This window comes from Epinephelus fuscoguttatus, linkage group LG22 (assembly GCF_011397635.1).
Source record: "Epinephelus fuscoguttatus linkage group LG22, E.fuscoguttatus.final_Chr_v1".
Classification (NCBI taxonomy): domain Eukaryota; kingdom Metazoa; phylum Chordata; class Actinopteri; order Perciformes; family Serranidae; genus Epinephelus; species Epinephelus fuscoguttatus.
In genome coordinates, this window is record NC_064773.1 from 11,598,031 (window position 1) to 11,618,367 (window position 20,337).

At 37.8% G+C, this 20,337-nt stretch overlaps 2 protein-coding genes and 1 non-coding gene across 4 annotated transcripts; 2 read left to right on the forward strand and 1 right to left on the reverse strand.

The window, feature by feature from the left end:
• Positions 1–2,681: 2,681 nt before the first annotated feature.
• trnay-gua (transfer RNA tyrosine (anticodon GUA)) lies at positions 2,682–2,768 on the reverse strand. The gene is given in 2 exon segments: positions 2,682–2,717; positions 2,732–2,768. It is a non-coding gene; the product is annotated as a tRNA-Tyr (tRNA).
• A 5,536-nt stretch (positions 2,769–8,304) lies between these two features.
• spic (Spi-C transcription factor (Spi-1/PU.1 related)) lies at positions 8,305–12,469 on the forward strand. 2 transcript variants are annotated; one of them, XM_049566315.1, is made up of 5 exons: positions 8,305–8,398; positions 8,566–8,653; positions 8,903–9,024; positions 9,128–9,230; positions 10,220–12,469. In XM_049566315.1, the coding sequence occupies exons 1-5, from the start codon at positions 8,360–8,362 to the stop codon at positions 10,699–10,701; spliced, it is 834 nt and encodes a 277-aa protein (XP_049422272.1). In that variant the 5' UTR covers positions 8,305–8,359; the 3' UTR covers positions 10,702–12,469. The 2 variants fall into 2 exon arrangements, with proteins under 2 accessions (XP_049422272.1, XP_049422271.1); XM_049566314.1 differs by having other exon boundaries at positions 8,316–8,398; positions 9,125–9,230.
• Positions 12,470–12,750: 281 nt separating this feature from the next.
• On the forward strand, positions 12,751–14,945 carry spi2 (Spi-2 proto-oncogene). Its single transcript, XM_049567411.1, has 5 exons — positions 12,751–12,825; positions 13,073–13,157; positions 13,237–13,318; positions 14,103–14,278; positions 14,638–14,945. Exons 1-5 carry the CDS (start codon positions 12,751–12,753, stop codon positions 14,943–14,945), a joined length of 726 nt encoding a protein of 241 aa, XP_049423368.1.
• Positions 14,946–20,337: the final 5,392 nt, after the last annotated feature.

Sequence of the window (20,337 nt, forward strand, 5' to 3'; positions counted from 1 at the left end):
CCCTTCTGAACATGCAGAATGGGACATTTAGGAATAATGTATGTTGTATTATTTCATATATATTGTTTATATTGTTTCATACATCACTTTAATGTTGCAGCTGATAGAGGTAGAGATCATTCGAGTTACTTAAATAAACTGCAAGCTTGTGAATTTCCCTTGGGGATCAATAAAGTCCTTTTTTTGTCTTTTTCTTATTAATCTGAATCTGCAAGGTAACTTGCAACTTAAGTTATCTTAATATAGTACAGTTAAAAGTACAATATTTGCCTCTGAATTGTAGTCAAGTAGAATTAGAAAGTAACAGAAAATGTAGAGTACCATTAGCTGATTTACTGCTCTGTCCTGCCACCTGCTGGTCAGTCTGCATCATTTCATTCATCTAGCAAAACCAAATGACAGGACCAGGAAATATATTTTAACTGATTATTAATCCTTTAATCAACCTCTATTCTGCTCACCTGTTCTTTTAGGGGCAATCATGCGAATTTTATACTTTATATTTTCTTCAAAACATAAAGCATATTTTCAGTTTTGGATAAGGAAAATAAACCTGTTGAGTCAACAAGAAAGACAAAACAGATTTTAGAAAGTTAAGTATGTAAATTTGTTTTCACTGGAAAATAATCAAATGCTCTTCCCTGATTAGAACATATTGAAAATATATCTAAAAGTATGAATATAACACAGTGAAGCAGTGTGAATCTACTATGTGCATGTTTTTTTCTGATGTTCTCACCAGAAATGAAAGAACAGTGAGAAAAAAAATAATAAAAGGGATATTTTGTGATCATGTGACCAAAAAGCTGGCAGGAGTTAAGGCCTGTGGATTATCTTGAGTGATCAGGTCATGATTTCTGAAAAGAGACATTGCTGTTGAGTTTTTCAGATTTATCTTTTTGGCACTTTGAGCACCACAAGCTGAGTGCCATCTAGTTCCATTATACTGGAGAGAAGTGAGACATCTCTTTGACCGATATCTCCAACACACAGCAACTCACGCCAAAACAATCTAGATTGATAAATAGCACTACAGGTGAGAGGAGAAAATCCAACGCATGGATGAGGCAACCACTACAGTCCTCTGCTCTACCAACTGAGCTACTGAAGGCTCAGACAACATAAAGATTCACAAGTATGACTTTATGTACATGATGTAGTTGCCATCTGTTCATCACCTGCTGTTATAACCTAATAAATATTACATTAACTTTGTTGAACGAAAGCCACACTTTTGAAATAAAGTCTCAGACCAATATCATTACACTGACCAGTTAACAAGTGCCAGTTAATCAGTTACAGCATGTTTTAGAAGTGCACTGTACTGACTGGTCTTCTGTGCCTTTATCTACTGTTTGTTGAAGAGTAAGATCAGTTTTGACTATTTCTAACTGCTGTTGCACAGTATGCTGATCTGTGGACGATGAATTTACCCCCGAAAAATGACTCCTTCGAGCCAGATTTGAACCAGCGACCTAAGGATGCCTATTTAATTCCACTACAGTCCTCCGCTCTACCAACTGAGCTATCAAAGGGAGTGAGGTCCTGAAGTGTAAAGATATCAAGTAGTCTTTTCATAATGTAAATATCCTGTGGGGCACTAACAAATAATTAAGTGTAAAATAGATTTTTTTGGTGCTTTACAGAGATACCCACTACTACAGTCGTCCACTTTATCAACTGAGCTGTCGAAGGGTAGCCAAAAGCATAATTCCCAAGTATCACCAGCCATACTTAATGTATTTACCATCTCCTTCAATAGAAGTCATTCTTTTGAAATGTAGCTTGTGTAGTGTGAAGAGTTAATCCCTAATCAAGTAACAGTGTTATACTGCATAAGTTGATTAAGGAACAAAAGCCACATAACCATCATATAACCATGTTTTATGTATAAGGGCCTGTAAAGCCGATTGAAATGCACCTATATGTGTTAAAGCACTGTTAAACATGTCAAAGTGTCCACGATACAGAGTTATGAGCTAACATTGTATCCACACTAAAGAGCACACATATACTTTATCGTGTTCTGTATAATGATAACACACACACACACATTCAAATGTTTGTATTGCCTGATGCACATTTAAAGGTTCATATTGCATAAGAGCACAAGGGGCTACATAAAGAAAGTCCCTAAGATTCACATGTTTTTTAAAAAATAAAGTGAAAGCAAATCTGAAGCTAAGGGTGGAAGATTTGGGAAATTCCAGGCTCAAAATGAAAGACTCTACCCAGTCTCCACCAGCATAAAAGCAGATGCGCTGAGAGCGATTTTTCAGTCCTGCTCCGGAGCTTGACTCATGAGTTGTATGTGTTGAAGCTTGTGAACACATTAAACTCGATTGCATCGGACTCTGCCTGTCTCCAGTGTTTCTTTGAGTATTAATTAGCTGAATTCAAGGTACCAGATCGACATCAGAGGACAACTGAGAAGCAACGCTGAGGACAAGGTCGGGAGCCTCCAGGCCCAATTCCAGGCACAGATTTTTGCCTCTTCACTTGAAGCCCACATCCTTACAGTGATCAGTTAGCAAGTGCTAGTTAATCAGTTACAGCATGTTTGAGAAGGTCCTGTGTTATTATCTACTGTGTATTGAACAGTGCATATGTACAGCAGAAACGGTTCTAATGGTTGTACTGACTGTTGCAAGTGGATGATACATTTACCCTGTAAAAGTCACTCCTTCGAGCCGGATTTGAACCAGCGACCTAAGGATGCCTGTTGTAACCACTACAGTCCTCCGCTCTACCAACTGAGCTATCGAAGGGAGTTCAGCAGGAAAATATAAAAATATGGAGTAGTCTTTTCACAATGTACATATATGAACTGATAGATGGATTTAACCATTTAACCATTTAAAACATGACTGTCCAGTTTTTCCTTACATGTCATTGGAGTTAGGTAGGGGTTCTTGCTGTGTTTCAAGGTCGAACATTTCTTAAGTATTTTACTTGGCAACTTATTATCTTTATATAAATGTAGCATAGATCCGTAGCAATTTATATAAGAAACACTTAGGGTAGACTGGTCTTCAGAATTTTAGGTGGTTTTCTTGGTCATCTACCAAAAAGTATCACAAATTACCAGACTTTACCCTTCTGAACATGCAGAATGGTACATTTAGGAATAATGTATATTATTTCATAAATATTGTTTATATTGTTTCATACATCACTTTAATGTTGCAGCTAGTAGAGGTAGAGATCATCTGAGTTACTTAAATACACTGCTAGGTTGTGAATTTCCCTTGGGGATCAATAAAGTCCTTTTTTTGTTTCTTATTAATCTGAATCTGCAAAGTAACTTGTAACTTAACTTATCAGATAAATATAGTAGAGTAAAAAGTACAGTATTTCCCTCTGAATTGTAGTTCAGTAGAATTAGAAAGTAACAGAAAATGTAGCGTACCATTAGCTGATTCACTGCTCTGTCCTGCCACCTGCTGGTCAGCCTGCATCATTTCATTCATCTAGCAACACTAATACCAACCTTATAGAATGACAGGACCAGGAAATATATTTTATTGAATTATTAATTCATTAATCAACCTCTATTCTGCTGAATCACCTGTTCTTGTACAATATTTGTAATTTATATTTTCTTTCAAACATAAAGCATTTTTTCAGTTTTGGATAAGGAAAATAAATCTGTTGAGTCAACAAGAAAAACAAAACAGATTTTAAAAAGTTAAGTATGCAACTTTATTTTCACTGGAAAACAATCTACTGCTTCACTGAGATTAAAACATGTTGAAAATATATCTAAAAGCATGAATATAAAACAGTGAAGCAGTCTGACTTTACTACATGCATGGTTTTTTTCTGATGTTCACACCCAGGACACGAACATGATCTCATAGATAATGATTATAACTCTGCGGTCACACCAACATTCAGCCTCAGAGACTGATTATATACACTTCTTGATTTTCATCGAGTGCCAGTAAATAAAGAAGAACAATGGGGTTGACTGTGCTGCGGTCGAGCTGCCGTTCCCACAACGGTGCCAACATGCATGCAGCTATTGAATTGAGAAGAGGAAGGAAAGTGCTTCTTTGTTTGGAAAGATAAAGCTGCAGCATGTCTGTACTGCCAGAAAACATACTGTAGCACCTTCATAGACAAACATCAATCTCTCTTGCTCCCTTCCCTCTCAACACACACACCTAACCACATAATAAACATACATTTACTGACACCATCAATATTATAATACACAGATAATAGCAACGAGTGTTCTCTGCTAAAGCAAGTGGTGATGTAAACTTAGCTACGCCATGTCAAAATGTTAAATGTGAGACTATTATTATTCAAATATACATATATGATGAACGGATACTGAAATTTACTTCATTAATTTCCAGTAACAAAAAGTATCCATCAGGTTTTTATGTTTATATAGAGCAGAACACAACAGAATAGAGTAGAAAATGGATAAATATAGAGCAGAACAGAATAGAATAGAACAGAATACAACATAATGAAACAATAGAAATTAACATATTAGAATAACAAGGTTGTAGACTAGAACACAATAAAAAGGAATAAAATAGACCACATAAAAGAATAGAAAAGAAACGAACATATTAGAATAATAAAATCATAGGATAGAATAGAACAAAGTAGAACACATGTAAAGGGCATATCATAATAAGACACAACAGAACCAAACACAGGTTACTGGAATAGAAAAGAACTGACCACAACATAATAGAATCAAACAGAACAAAACAGAACATTTTAGAAAAGTACAGAACAAAAACAACAGAAAGGAATGGAGAGGTAGAACAGAATAGAACACAGATACAAATCAATAGAACAGAACAGTACAGAACAGAATAGAACAGAATAGAAACTACAAAATAGAACAGAACAGGACATAACACAACAGAACAGAACAGATAGAATAGAAAACAACATATTAGAATAGAACATAACAGGACACAATTTAATGACTTGCTAACCTCATAGTTTAGCATGTTAGCATGCTAATGTTTACTAAACGGTGATAAACACAAAGAACAGCTGAAGCTGATGGGAATGTCATTAGTGCTGTGCAGGTATTTGGTTATTAATAATGCTTTATACGACAGTTAGTTCTGACCGAGTAATTTGATTGGACGAGAGGCATTCCATGAGTGCTGATATAGAGTATAACATCACTGGGACATGTAACAGTAAAATGACTCCGCTCACAGGTGTTATAAATATAAATACAACCGTTAATTAACCAACTGTCACACTGGCTACATTGACGCAAACTGACACTAGCGTTACACCAAGAAGATGGATATTATTATTACTGATGAGGACGTTTCATCAGCTGAACTGGACGAATTTACACAGTTGCAGATCAATGTAAATACAAAGTAGCTTGTGAGTTCCTGGCGTGTGTGCCGTGTTGCCTGGCAAAGACTGGGGGAACTGGGTTTTTTTTCGCGGAGCTACGTAACATACTTGGATAATTTATTTCATCACCTTTTGTTAACATTTCCTTACTCAGCATTGCTGTTTAAGCTGTTGTTGAACTGTTGTATAAAAGCAATATCACACTCAAGGCCGTGACGATATACAGTACGTCACTCCCTCTTGTGTGATATTGCTTAATTGGACGAAGTAGACCCAATGCTGGCACTTCACTTCATCCTCTGGTTACAATGAATGTTTGAACACAATTTAGTGCCAATAGTTGAGATATTTTTGTGGGGGCTGAGCAACACTGCAAACCCTGGAGCCATGTAATTACTGGCTAAAAATTGGATAAACAATTAACAGAATAAAATAGCATACAAAAAAGAGAATTATAAGAACTCAAAAAGTAGTCCAAGAACCATGGAAAGAAGCAGCCTTCATTATGCCCTTGTTTCAAATGACAAGGACATAATGAAGGCTGCTTCATTATGTCCTTGTTTCAAATGAGTGATGAATTACCTTTATAATTGGAAATAACGTATTTACGGAAGCTGAGAACGGCCATGCCTGCAATTTTTAATTCTTTCGTTACCCAGAGAAAATGAGTTTTGATATCTTATGAGATAACGAGAACACAAAGGATAATCTCCTCTCAATACTAGTTTATCAGAGAGGGCTCTGGCATCTTAAATGTTTCACGCTGAAAATGTCAAAACAGAAGTACCTATTTTTGATCATTGGATCTGACTGTACTTAAATCCAGGTTCAGTTATTAACCCTCCCCAACAGTCATGACAGTGATATTAAAAAGTTGAAATCAGGTGTGATCAAATGAACTCAAAATGCACTAATTTTAGAGTTCTCCATAATTAGTCTGTGGTCTTGACAAAACAAGTCATTTTCTTATCTCGTTATCTCAAGGAATCAGCTTTTTTTTCATACACTAACCCGCTTTCACAAGAAGACAAGCGTTGTTATCTAGAGATAATAAAATAATTAACTCTTAAGTTCTCGACTTTCATGCTTTAACACAAAACTGTTGAAATCAACTTTTTTAGGACCCCAAAGACTAAACTAACGGAGCACAAGGGAGCCAACTCTGCATCCCACACAGTGCCAACACCAGCACACAGCTGTCAGGCTTCAGCTGCGGCCCAACAGGTTGTGGTCTTTAATTTATGGAGCTGATCTGACAGAAGTTTCACTCTGAATGGAGAGAGGGAAAGACGGAGTGGGTGAAAGGTTTTGTGGTTCTTTGTTTTTATCAGTGTGCTGCACAGGCAGGAAGCACACACAAACACACATGTGCCACACTCTCACATGCACATTTGCATGCTCTCACACACACACACACAATATGGTAATTTACTGTGACAAGGTGTTTTTCTTTACTGATGGGACAAAGCTGCTTCAGTGAGTAAAAATAAAGCACAATAATGATCCTATCAGAGGAAAATGGAGTTGGCTGTTCCTGTAATCTCTCAGAGTAACCTCTCTGTAACCTGTGCATCTCCATGTCTTTGTTTCCATCATGTTTCCACCAGCTCAGCGTTCAGGCCTGACTGCCTCCACACTTAGCCGGGCCGAAAGGGGAACTTCAGGAGCAAGTCAGTTGATATTTAAAACTGCACGCCTGAGATAAATGAACTTCTCAAAAAGCCCTGTGTTTATTTGAACAGGGCGGTTGGCTTTGTGCGGAAAAATAAAGCGCAGGTCGAGTTCAACAGCGATCACCACATTATTAACCATTAACCTTTACAATCACATTTATCTGAAGCGGCGTTTATGGCGTTCTGGTCAATTGGAAATTCAAATAGTCACAACTATTATGTTAATTTGGCTGAGGCCCCACAGTGAGCTCAGGGTGATATAGGGACCTGACTGCAGAGGATGCATTTTAGTTTTTAAAGCAACTTTTAAAGACAGTACAATAAACTACCCTTTATATCCAAGCAAGTGGTGGTAAAAAAAAGAAGGGTACATGATGCATCTTTAATGATCATGAGTGATAAAATAAAGGGCTGTAAAGAAATCAAATTTAAGAAGAGGAACAAAGTTTGTTTTTTTGTTGTGCAAGATCTGAGGGGGTTCATACTGCTTTGTGAGGGGTGCAAATGCTTTTGAATTTTGCTTTTCACTGAATATTTGACAATTTTTCTGTCAGTTTGTTGCTATTAATGCAATAAAAAGCAGAATAAAACATACACAAGTTGTTAAATTTAAGTTACTTATAAGGTTTTAATGATTCAAACTTAAAAAAATAGATAGAATTATATTAAATGATATGGGAAAACTGATATTATGAGACCATTTTTGGCATTTTAGCCCTTTAAATATTGATTTATTTTACTATAAGTGACAAATGATTAATGTTGTTTGATTTATTGTAAGTTAATGGTTATCCACTGTCTGTGTTTCCTATAAGAGCCCAGCCACAGCCTCGCATCATGACCACTCTTCATGCAAATATCCTTTCGTCGTATTTATTTTATCACCAGAAAACAAAGAACCACAGAGGACAATTTCCCGCAATTCCATAGGCTCCAATTTCAATTTACAGAAAAGCGTATTACTGAACAGCACCAATTATAAATGTGTATGTTAGATTCATATCTCAGCCAGTATGCAAATCCTGGGGTCAGGCTGAGAATTGGTGGTATTCCTGGTCGATGGGTGCAGTAAAAGAGGGTTTTGTTGTAACGCAGATTGTGATCTCCACAATGTGTGACTGTGTGATGCTCAGATATCTATCTGATCCGTGCTTCCAAAAAAGAAGAAGTGCGCGGCTGCAGAACATTGTGACGTTAACACATTTAAATCGACCGGCCTCTCTACCTATTCATGTGGCTGAACGGTGAACAGGTATTGGAGGTCTGCGACGTATATATACCTGTCCAGGTACTGTTCACCTGCACTAGTGTAGCAGTGTTCAGCTATCGGGACGGAAATGGCCTCAAGTGAGGGCAACACTCAGACATACAAGATGGTGAGTTGCAGGGATGCTAAATATATTTTCATTTAAAATTAGTCTCATGTAGTTTCATAATTTCATGTTCTTAATTTTTATATTTATTTAAAGGAAAAATTAAAAGTGTGAGATGCATTTTGTTTTAGATTTTTCTAGGTGAAATTAAGGTTTTTTATTTATTCTAGACCTCTCTGGACAGCGACATCAACCAACACTTCCAGGATGCAATTGATGTGATTCAACAGCATTCAAATAATTCATATTATGATTCAGGTATGGTAAAAAAATCTCTCGTAAAACTGATTTATTGTAACGCAAAAAAACATTACCGTGAATACGTAACTTCTGCTCTTTGTGTTTCATATTTATTTATCTTTTAATGCACGATTTAATGTATAAAAACTATAATCTTCCTCTCTTTTATAATCTCAAGAAAGCAATTTCAATTCATGGTATCAGTTTAATTAATTTAATTATGCCTGATCTGAATAAAATAACAACTGATGTGCTTTTTAATTTCAGAGTACACGTACTACGAGACTCTGGGTACGCAGCAGCCATCACTGCAGTGTCAGATCTCCTGCTGCCTCGTCACACACCAGTCTGATGTACCAGCACCGGGATACGACTGGAATGACATGGCAGTAAGTTGTGCAAAAGAAATCTGTATATTTGTGTGTTCAAAAAACAGCAGGGAAAGCTATAAGAAGAAGGGTTTTGATTTTTAATGTTTTTATCTTTCAGCAGCAGTCTTGGCCTCAGGTCATCCCTGATGTCTCTTTGGGTCGTTCTGTGCAAAATGAGTCGTCTCATTTCTACCCAATTTTACCGCCACCGAGGAACAGCAAAGGTAAGCAGGATAATGCAAGACGAAAACATTTCATTAACTGGTCAGTTTTGAGATTTTGATTTTTAACATGCCTTCTGTTAGACTACTGGAAAGATAATCCAAAATACACATTTAGGTGTTTAATTCAGATCTGATTTATTTTCTAGAATTTTATGCAACAAGGACATATTTGCATATTTAAACACTTTTTTGTATGAAATTTCATAGTGCATATCTTTAGATGCCATTTTCTTTCTTACTTATTTCTTTTTCTTTCTTTCTCAAACTCTGAACCAAAAAAATCTCCACTTCAGCTGCACTTACATACACCAGAATTTTGTTTTTTAAATTGTATTCCTGTCTACAGTTTATTCTGAAGGTTTTTACTGAGGGGTTTGTTCATATATCATTCACAGCCTGATTTATTTAACATTTTATTCCTAAAAACATGGCAAAAATACATTATGGAATGGCTGCCGACAGTATGTTCTGATTTAAGGAATGATAAAAAAAATTAAAAAAAAGATTCCCTCTCTAAAAACCTTTTACTCTGAATATGACAAAAAAATTAAACAAACATTTTGAACCTGGCTTCATCATATATTCAGATTTGTATATGTGAATCTGTGCATATTTAATTAGATATTGCCTCATTTGCACATTTAGTCTGAGTCACTGGCTTCGTTTAAGTCTCTCCTAAAAACATAATTCGATCTCTAATCATATCCTGACTATATCTGAGCTTTCTGTCTACTTGTTATCTTACTGATTTTATTTCCCATTCATTACCTTGGTTTTAGTTAGTTTTATTGTACAGCACTTTGTAACTGTGTTTTAAAGGTGCTATATCAATGTGTAAAGTGTATTACTATTATTAGTATTGCTGTAAGTAATCAACTATGGAAGTTTCATGGTAATATCTGTTAAAAATTGTACCCTACTCACTTGTAGTGTGTCAGTATACTTTACATTAGAAGTCCGCTGTGACTAAAACAGTTCCCTCTCCTCAGGTCGTAAGAAGCTCAGACTTTATGAATACCTCCATGAGGCTCTGAATGACCCCAACATGGGCGACTCAATCCAGTGGACAGACAGCGGCAGCGGCACCTTCCACTTCATCTCCAAGAACAAAGAGAAGCTGGCCGAGTGCTGGGGCCAACGCAAGGGCAACCGCAAGACCATGACCTATCAGAAGATGGCGAGAGCTCTGAGAAACTACAGCCGCACCGGTGAGATCATCAAAGTGCGCCGCAAACTCACCTACCAGTTCAACCCAGACATCCTGCACAGGCTCGGCTCCGGGCAGGTGTCCGTGCACCTGCCCTACCGCCCTGCGCAGGAGGAGGCGCACGCCCAGCAGCCAAGCCCAGCTGAGCAGAGCTACTGCGGCTCTGCAGCGACGGACTGGAACAGCTGGTACGAACACTACCAGCTGCACGAAGACTATAATCTGGCCTCCAGCTTCACATCACACAGCACAAACAAACTGTGAGCGGGAGGATGGTTTGATCACAGAGGGGGGAAATCCCCTTATTGAGAGCAGACTTTTTGCTCTCAAACTTCCTGAGTCCACATTCAGTCCCTACATGTCATCACAAGTTACAGTGGGACTAATAATGTCACAAAACAGTAACATCTTTCAATTTACAGATGTTTAAATGCTCTTTATTTTAGCATCATGTGAGAGGAGTGATACAGGGAATTAATTTTGTAAATACTCAAAATACGAGTGCGTCTCTTCTTTTAGAAAATTACCTACCATTTGTTTTTTAAAATTGCCTGAATCTAACTAATAAATGAGGATTATGAGGATTCAAATAGACATATTAAGTGAACAATATACCTATATTTATATTGCAGCTAATGCCGGCACATTTTAACTTATATTGTGGACTTAAGAGGTTGAGCTCACCAGTCAACACAAGAGTCTAATTTTCAGAGCTTTTCAAAGACTAGGTCCATATGCAGACAGTGAATGTTTTTACATGTGAAATTTGACTACGTGGGCCACACAAAGTGACAGTTTTTGCAGAATCATATCCTGCCAGTCAAACGTAACACTGCAAATTAAATGTAAATACTTTAAAACTGAACAAAAAAAAAAAAATCTCTTAAATAGAAAACCCTTAGACTTATATAATAACACTCTGGCTGTAACTAACAAATCGATCTTTTACACACCTTTAATTAACTAATACAGTTATATTCAGCATAAAGCTAATGCTAGCATCAATGCTAACACATATTGTGGACTTAACGGGTGAACATTTCCAGTCAGCACACCTGCATCTATTTAAGCACTAATTAAGAGTCTAATTAACAGGAGCTTCTCTGAGACTGGGTCCATATTTAGTCGATGAATGTTACTACATGTCATAATTTAATGATTTGGGACACAAAAGTGACCCCCATTCAAATGTATCACTGTAAATTAATTGTAAATACTTTTAAACTACAAAACATGCACAAGAAAATTCTCTAATTTCATTACGCAAAGTGGTTTCTTACCAAACCCTTTGATTTAAATGATAATTCTCTACACAGGTACATTTGATATGCAGCTGTATGCACCAGTATATTGTAGACTTAACAAGACTTTTCCAGTCAGCACTACTAACTCTAGAAAGGGACATTTGAGGGGCCACTGTAGTTCTCCTACACGCTTGGCACATGGCAGAAGTTGCAGTTGGTTGCAATCTGTAAACCTCACTGTTAGAAGCCACTAAATGCTACAGCCATGAGCCATTTAACAGGTAAGATTTCAGTCTTTAGAATTAAATGTTATCATATAAAAAACTATAAAAAAAAATCTGTATCTTTATGTATTACGCTATGAAATAGTATCTAGAAACGTAAGTACAATAAATCTGTTTACAATTTGTGTCAGTTTTGAACAATTAAGATGATTTGCAATCAAAGTAAATAATCATGGATGTATATTTTTCTAATTTGAACACACGACTTTGACTATGGTGTGTACAAGACCATGGAGGATTAGTTTATAACAATAATTTATACTTTAAAGTTTAAGTCTATGGCTCCTGTTGTTTCAACAAGCAACCAGTAATAAGCATTAGATGTGGTGACCTGTGTCTTGATAATTTTCTTGATCAAACGTTTTGTATACTTACTATATTTATTGTGTATTACTAAATATATGTATTAATACATATCTGTTGTTAATATCATAAATCATTTTGCACTGAAGTTTAATTTTTATTTTGAATTGTTTTAACACACCCAATAAATCAATCTGTGTACTCTCGTTTGTGTTTGGTTTTCTGACTTGATAACGACAAGCTGCAGCTGTGCTCTCGTCTTTTATCAAAAATAAATAAATAAAACACTGGCATTATCACCGTGTTGAAAGATTTGGCACTGTCTCCATTGTAGTGAAATATTACAACAGGAGCATGACAAAAATCTGAAATTAAGACACATCCTGTGAGGAAAAATATGGCAGCAAGTGTGTTTTTCCTGAAAAGAGAGCATTGTGTCGACGCTGCCTCCAGGCCCGGTCTTATCTGCTGCAGCGGGGAGGATGTGGTCAGCGCTGGGAGGCTTTGTTGATGGGTTGACTGGTGGTGGTGTTTGTGGGATGGTGGTCATTGTTCCTGTGAGCCTTGGGTTGAAAACGTCTGGTGTTATGCAGAAAGCCCCGCTTCTGCGGGGGGTATAATAAGAGTCGGGGCACTTGAGAGTCTTGAAGTCAGTTTTGTGAAATTCTCCCAAAGTGCAAGGACTGTTCTGCTTTAGATTCAGCCTCATCAGTGATGGTAAAGAGCAGCCTCATTGCAAGGATTGAAATATCTTCAGTATTATGCAGTTTTACAGGCTGATTTTGAATTATTTATCTTTATCAGAATTCTTTACAGGACTCTCAGTCTGATTTGGAGGTGATCTTAGAGTTCCTAGAGGAGTACTACAGGCAAAACGCTGGGGACAATGGTAAGAGGAAAGCCTCGGAAATTTAACTGAATACTTAAAGACTAATTTGATCTTTGAGCATTTGTTTTGCTTTTTACAGTGGACAAGGTGAACTGGGCTGCAGGTGAGCCAGTAGATGAAAGAAGTGCACCTGTGGATGAGTCAAGCGAGCAGCGCTGGATGTGCTATGGGCCACCTGTAAGCATTAAAAAAAATTTCCACACAAGACAGTTGTAGTAGGACGTGCCCATATAATCTAAACTTTAAACGGACAGTGTGTAAGATTTAGGGTGTGGGTTAAGGATTACTACCAGCTGAATCTTCTCCCGGTTAGAATTCCTTCATTGTTCAGGAGGTTTTATCCGCAGAGGTCTCCTCTTCTCCAAAACAAGTCAACCAGGCGATTAAAACCAGTAAAATGCTGAATAAAGCAGTTTCGAGCTAAAAATCAGTGTTTCTCTGAAGCCATTTGGCTCATCGCAGACAGATGAAGATGTTCAGGAGGGTTTCACAGTGACCAGAATTATCCGCAGAGGTCTCTTCCTCCCCAAAACAAACAGACCCTCAGACTTAAACTGGATAAAACACTGAATAAAGCAGTTTCAAGTTATAAATCAGTGTTTCTTCAACACTGTTCGGCATGTCAGAGACAGGCCGCTAGCACTGCCAATGCATATACATACATATACAAATTCGTCTTTCCAATGCTCTCATCATGGAGGGGCTGGTAATTAGAGTGGCCGATGCAAAAATGTGAATAGCCAGTGTTAGGTTTGTCCGTTCCAGGCTACTGTAGAAACACAGTGGTGCTAGAGACAAGGCCCTGCTCCCTATGTAGATATAAACAGCTCAAACACAATGATTCTTATTTTCAGGTGATTACACACTAAGAAACACACAGTTATTATATCATATTCCATTTCTGCCTATATCTCCCCCTAAATCCTACACACTGGACCTTTAAAGCTGTGTCTCTTCATCATTTCCTCTATCACAGATCATCAAACCTGCACTTCAGCCTCTGCTGGCACACGACGCCCTGTCACCTCTCAGCCAGAACACAACAGCAACATTGTGTGAGCATGGGTCACTGCCAAACTTTGTATCAACAAGACAACCAACCAAACACACAGTGGGGAGTGGTGAGTTCTCCTTTTTTTGGTCACTAGATACTGTTATTGCCTCGCTTGCTAGTAGCCTGGGGGAAACAATACCAAGAGAGCAAATAAGAGACCTTCCCTTTACTGTCAAAAACAATGGGGCCGTGCATGGCGTAGCTCAATAGCTGTTTTTACATATCTATCAGATAACCGCAGCGTTTACAGCTTTTACACTCTCTGCTAAATGGCATCCCATCAGTGACAAGATTTTCTGGGAATTGTTGTATTTGAGGAAATGATTAACTGTAGCCAGACTGTTTTGGAGTAACACAGCTGCCTCCTTCTTTTAAATCCCTGTCAGTTCTTCACCGTGCCACTGTCTGTTTGCTGAATGGTTGCAGGTGGAAAAGTGCGACTCTTTCACTTTCTGTTTGAGATGCTGGAGGATCCAAACATGGCCCACTGTGTGTCCTGGGTGCCAGCAGCAACCGGTGTTTTCCGCTTCTCTTCCACGAACAAGGACCAGGTGGCAGCGCTGTGGGGGCAGAGAAAGGGCAACAAGAGGCCCATGACTTACCAGAAGATGTCCCGCGCCTTGAGGAACTACGCCCGGTCCGGAGAGATCTTCAAGGTGAAGAAGAAGCTCACCTATCAGTTCAGCAAAGAGACACTGATGTTACTGCAGAAGTGTCAGCGAGGAGATTTGTAATGTGGACTAGACTCTGTGTAGCTCATATCATCTCATATAAAACTCTAAATGTGTTCTTTTTTTTTTTTAAAGTCTACGAACTTTCACTTTCTGTTATGAGTTTGGCAAACTGCATTTACATATCAGGTTTTCTTGAAGTAAGTACATGCATTCAGTTTGTGGTGTAAATATAAAAAAAGAAATAAAGAAAAAATATTTTGCCTTATAGTGCTGTTATCATTTTACCATATTTATATTTTTATTTGACTGTTTAATGCAGTGCACAATTCATTTTTTTGCACATCTTTTCCTCCATGGGTGGAGGTCAGTGATGCACATGGTGACAAAGTAAAAGATAACAGTGAGTTGTGGTGAATTATATTTCACTTGTATATAGACTTTTTATCCTATTTTTTTGGTGTTCATTGATGCTTTTTATATATATTTCTATATATATACACCTATTTTTCCACATGCTTGGGTACATATTAGTCCTGTCTATTCTTTACCTTTATTTATCCAGCTTTGTTGTCCTTGTTCTTAGCTGCTATGTTTATTTCTCTGCACAGTATCTACACTGAGAGCAACAGGACTACACTCAGAGCAATGGGGCTGATTCTGGGTTTGTTTAATAAATCTGGATCCCCATTACCACTATCAAGGTAGCGACTACGCTTGCTGGGGTCCTCACAAAAAAATGACATTATAATATAAAACAAATATGTACTTAAACAATCCAAGACAAAAGTACAGAAGCCCTGACAGGCAAGTGAGTTTTTTGTTTTTCTAGTAAAAATTACCTGTTTTCACTGATGGAGAAAAATAAAATAAAATAAAATAAAAACATGATGACCACAAAAAAAAAAAAAAAAAAAAAGCGGGCTTGCCTCTCAGGGCAATAAAAAAAATAAAACAGAACAATAAAACATGAATACTGAATTGACAAGAAAAAAAAGATTAGCTCCCATCTAAGCATAATTAAAAACCAACAATTCATCAGTCATTTTCCAACCTGAAATGAAGTATTACTATAATGCTGACCAACATAACCAGTAACATAAAATCTTAAAAGGCAGTGTTTAGTAATAGTGAACTATATTTTATCAAACTATTAGTTAAATATATTTTGCAGTAACTTGTTGGTTGTTCAACTACATTCACATCTGTGTAGTGATTCAAGTCGTGAATTTAATTTTTTTTGTGTCACTTCACCCACAAAATAATCACTTGTAAATAAATTGGCTGTGCCTGTTACCTTATATTTGTGGAGTAAACTTTTTTCCCACATACCTCCACAAAAAACAGCGGCCATATTGATTTACTGATTCATTTGGAGACCAGATTTAACAATGGCAAAACTACATCAAAACATCTGTTGACAAATTCTCACAAAATTTATAAAGAATAATCCAAGTCTCAGTTATCAAGCTTGTAACTTCCTGAAAACGTGCATTTTTGTTAAAACCTTATGGACTCTGGCTTTAAAAAGTGCATGGAGAAGTTTTACTTACAGTTTAGTTTTGAATTATTACATTTTAGTGAAAATTCTTGTGTTTGGGAAGTACTGAGCATACAAATGGATGATTAAGACTTGGATTATAGTGCAGATTTTGTGTGTGAATGTGCAAACAGATGCTTTGATGGTGTTAAATGTGGTTCCCAAGCATGAAATGACAAAGATGATTTTTTATTTTTATTTTACCATTGCCTCTCCACTGTAATTGGATCCCCTTTGACCAAATTAGTCTTGAGCAGTACTGATTATTGCTATTTATTAATAAATGTTGAAATGTTAAATCACGGCAATTTAATTGCAAATATGCTTACACCACAAAATATAAATGAGATAACTTTCTAAGTCCACAAAGAATAGTTCTTTCTTAGAAATTATCCTTAGATTTAGAGGATAATGTCCATGTTTAAACTAAAAAAAAAATATTACATTCACTTCACTAACAAAACACCATTACATTTGAAATGCAGCTGCATACAGTAGTATATTGTTGTTGCATGTTACTATAGAGGTTACCTGGCTGACTGAGTAGTCCTGCCTGGTGCAATACCTCCACCTGGACTCTAGTTTCTGGAAAGCAGGTGTCTGACTGATGGACATTGTCTACAAAACTAAAGCTGACAGTCCTACAATTTCATATGAATAGTGGGGGCTTTTATTGCTTTGTATTTATGTATGACCTGTGAACGGGTCAATAAACTCATCTGAGTGGCATTTTTTGCTGGAATGTGACTTTTCTGTATTATATTTTACAATAACTTTGCATCAAATGTTCACAAGAGTGTGGGTTTCCTTTCAAGCTGCATATGAAACTTCAGTTTGGGGGTGTCAAAGCCTTAATTCCCTGCATTCTGGTGAATTTTCATGCACCAATTTGTGGCTTTTTTGCAACAATTTATGGTATATGTAAATGTCTTGAATTCTGTCAAAATAAAAGTCCTCTGCTACTTTCCTGATGTATTAGTGGAGGCAAATGCACATGTTCTAGTTTACCTAACACTGTCAAAAGGTAAGCAAAGGTAACTTACTTATAAATACAAGAATACTATCTTTACCCCAGAGTAAAGAATCATGCAGCAGACTAATGTACATCTGTTGACAAGTGTGCATGTGTTTTCCCTCATGTAATACATTTTGCTGGCTGTTAGGAACCAGCGGGTGTCAGTGTAGTCCACCTCAAAGCCTCTCAGCTTCTCTTTCCTTTCCTGTATGCTGTGACCTCATGGCTAAATCGCCCCTGTGATGTGAACCCCCGGCCATCCCCGGCAATACCAAATGGTTTTGTGCTGTTTGTAGCGGACCCACATGATACTTCCCTAAGCCCAGTATTTACTGCTGGAGCCCACTGAGGGTTATAAATGGGCTAACTGAGCTATGGGTGTCTGTTACCAAGAAAGGCCACATACTTTGAACTGAATAATGAAAATGGTCATTTAAGGACAGTTCTCAATTAAACGCTTCCACATCATATGATATGTGTCAGCTCGCAGTATAGATCTAATTTTGTAGCCACAGTGATTCATTTCAGGGATCTTCCTGTATGGAATGATTGTCCCAGCAGATTTCTGACAGTGGATATAAGCTGCATTCCTGTGAAGAGACTGTATCTATAGCCCCTAAAATAGAGCTGTGCCCCGTCTTGACTGTCTGGGGAAGTAATTGTGCATGTTTTAAGTGCACCCCCATGTTGGGATCATTAACATGCTCAAGTGTTTATGATATTGTTAGATCCTCTGCAGGCGCTGGGTACCGCACATGTAACCTAGCCTCAGCACCAGACGCACCGTTGCTCGTAAATCCAGCAGCTTTCAGCCTTGTTGTTTAATCTTTGCAACCTTTGATCAGAGACCACACTCGATTTATCACTTGTGTTTGACGTGCTAAAGAGATTAATTAGGACCAAAGCAGCCACATCGATGATATAATTCACAATGAAACCTTCTTTTCATGTCCGATACACATGTCAAATGTCAAGGTTTATGACAGCTTTCTAAGTATAGGCCATATAACCACCACCCAGGCATCTCTCCAGTATTTATTTGCCAGTTTGGAGAGCCTGCTGTTCTTGTGCAGCATTCCCCCCGGATTAAACTGATATCCGCCATCTGGTACCAAGTCGCTGTGTGTCACTTCAAACTTTTCTTTTGTAATACAGCCGCAGACTCTCTGAATATGTTTTCTATCATCTGTTGATGTCGGAGAGTATTACATCAGCCTCAGACCTGTGACAATGACAACACCTCTCCCTTTTTATATCCAACCTATTGCTTCATCTACTTCTGCAGTACATTAAGGATACTCACCTCCGATGCCCCACTGACAGCCCTCACCCTGATAGGGACGCAAAAATACGGAAGCGATGAAAACAAATCTGGTCTTAAAATCAAGATTTAATGAAAAATGCCTTTCATTACCCTTGCAGGTCACATCCCTGGCTGCCATACTGCACACCTCTTCAACTATATATATATATATATATATATACCAAAAGATTACAATATCCATATATATCAAAATCCAACCATGTTTTCTTTCTGCAAAAATATGATGTGTGCTAACATAAGCTAGTACCATCCAATTTCAACCCAATCTCCAACTTTAGCAGCACAGATTTAGCTAGCTAGCTCGCGACAACATGCCACATTGGTGTGTCTTTGTTTCCCAAAAAATAACGTGGTTACAGGCCCACTGGCTAAAATGTATTCACTCTCAGTAAATAAATTCAGATTACGTGCAAGGCATTTTACAATGGACTATTTTAGCAGCTACAGGGCGCACACACAGAGCCTCGTCCCTCTCTCCTTAACGGATACTTCTATCCTACTGCCATTACACCATCAGGGCCTCACAATAATGACACACCCACTTTTCAACAATCAAATCAGATTTCTTGTCATGTTATATCCAGCCTGCCTATCTTATTGCACATGTCATGATACTGAGACTAGATACTTCCGAAATGCTGTTTGTCCTGGACTTTAAATCACACTGACACTTTGGGCAATAGACCCAGTTCCTTTCTTGTTAAGGGTTACATGAGAAGTTTGATACCATTATTGTCATACCGAAGGGTAAAAATACATACATTGTGGTTTCACAGGGTGTTGTGCAGGAATATTTCTTTTCCGGCATATACGGATTTGAGTGGATTAAACAAATGAGATATAACATGTTAATCTGTGAGCTTTAGAGGTGGTGGTGAGTAGATTTTATTACTTTAAGACAGAACCAGGTGCGCAGTTGGCCTTTCTTTTACAGTCTTTGTGCTAAGCTGAGCTAATCAGCTGCTGGATGCAGCTTCATATTTAATGTACAGACATGAAAGTGGTGTTGGGCTTGTCACCTAACTCTCAGGAAAGCAAATAAGCACGTTTCCAAAAAATGTCAATCTATTCCTATAAGTCAAACAAGACTTAACGATGTCAGTTTCCGTTAATTTTGTTTTTGATAGCCTGACACCCATTAACTGGTAGCTAATACAAGAGGCCTGTCCTTTAACTTCAATGCTCTATTGACTCAGTGAGCTTTAGCACCACATATCAAAGTGCTCTTCATTTAGATTTGGTGAAATGTTAATGTTTTGTGATGTAAATGTCGTGCCTTCTATTTTATTTTCTGTTGGCTGACAGGCAGCCAGCTAGCCACGTTAACATGCAGAAACATACTACTCACTGCCCTCCTTCTAGTCTCCACAAGTTCGCTAATGTGAGCCTTGGCCACTCTGCATTGTGCACCACCTGGTCAGGTGGGACCTAGCTAGTGGCACCACTCATTTGGCTATTACCACTGGTAATGTCGACCTGCCACCAGGATGGCTGCAGAAACATGATACCCCCTACCGTCTACCTCTAGGTAGCCCTGGCGAGTAAGCGGCTTCATTATGAGCTATGAAACCCCTTT

Coding starts and splice junctions, on each gene's coding strand:
- spi2 (XM_049567411.1), top strand. CDS start 12,751: ATGTGGTCAGCGCTGGGAGGCTTTGTTGATGGGTTGACTGGTGGTGGT. Junction 13,158..13,236: donor GCAAAACGCTGGGGACAATG/GTAAGAGGAAAG, acceptor TGCTTTTTACAG/TGGACAAGGTGAACTGGGCT. Junction 14,279..14,637: donor CAAACACACAGTGGGGAGTG/GTGAGTTCTCCT, acceptor GAATGGTTGCAG/GTGGAAAAGTGCGACTCTTT.
- spic (XM_049566314.1), top strand. CDS start 8,360: ATGGCCTCAAGTGAGGGCAACACTCAGACATACAAGATG. Junction 8,399..8,565: donor ACACTCAGACATACAAGATG/GTGAGTTGCAGG, acceptor TATTTATTCTAG/ACCTCTCTGGACAGCGACAT. Junction 9,231..10,219: donor GCCACCGAGGAACAGCAAAG/GTAAGCAGGATA, acceptor CCCTCTCCTCAG/GTCGTAAGAAGCTCAGACTT.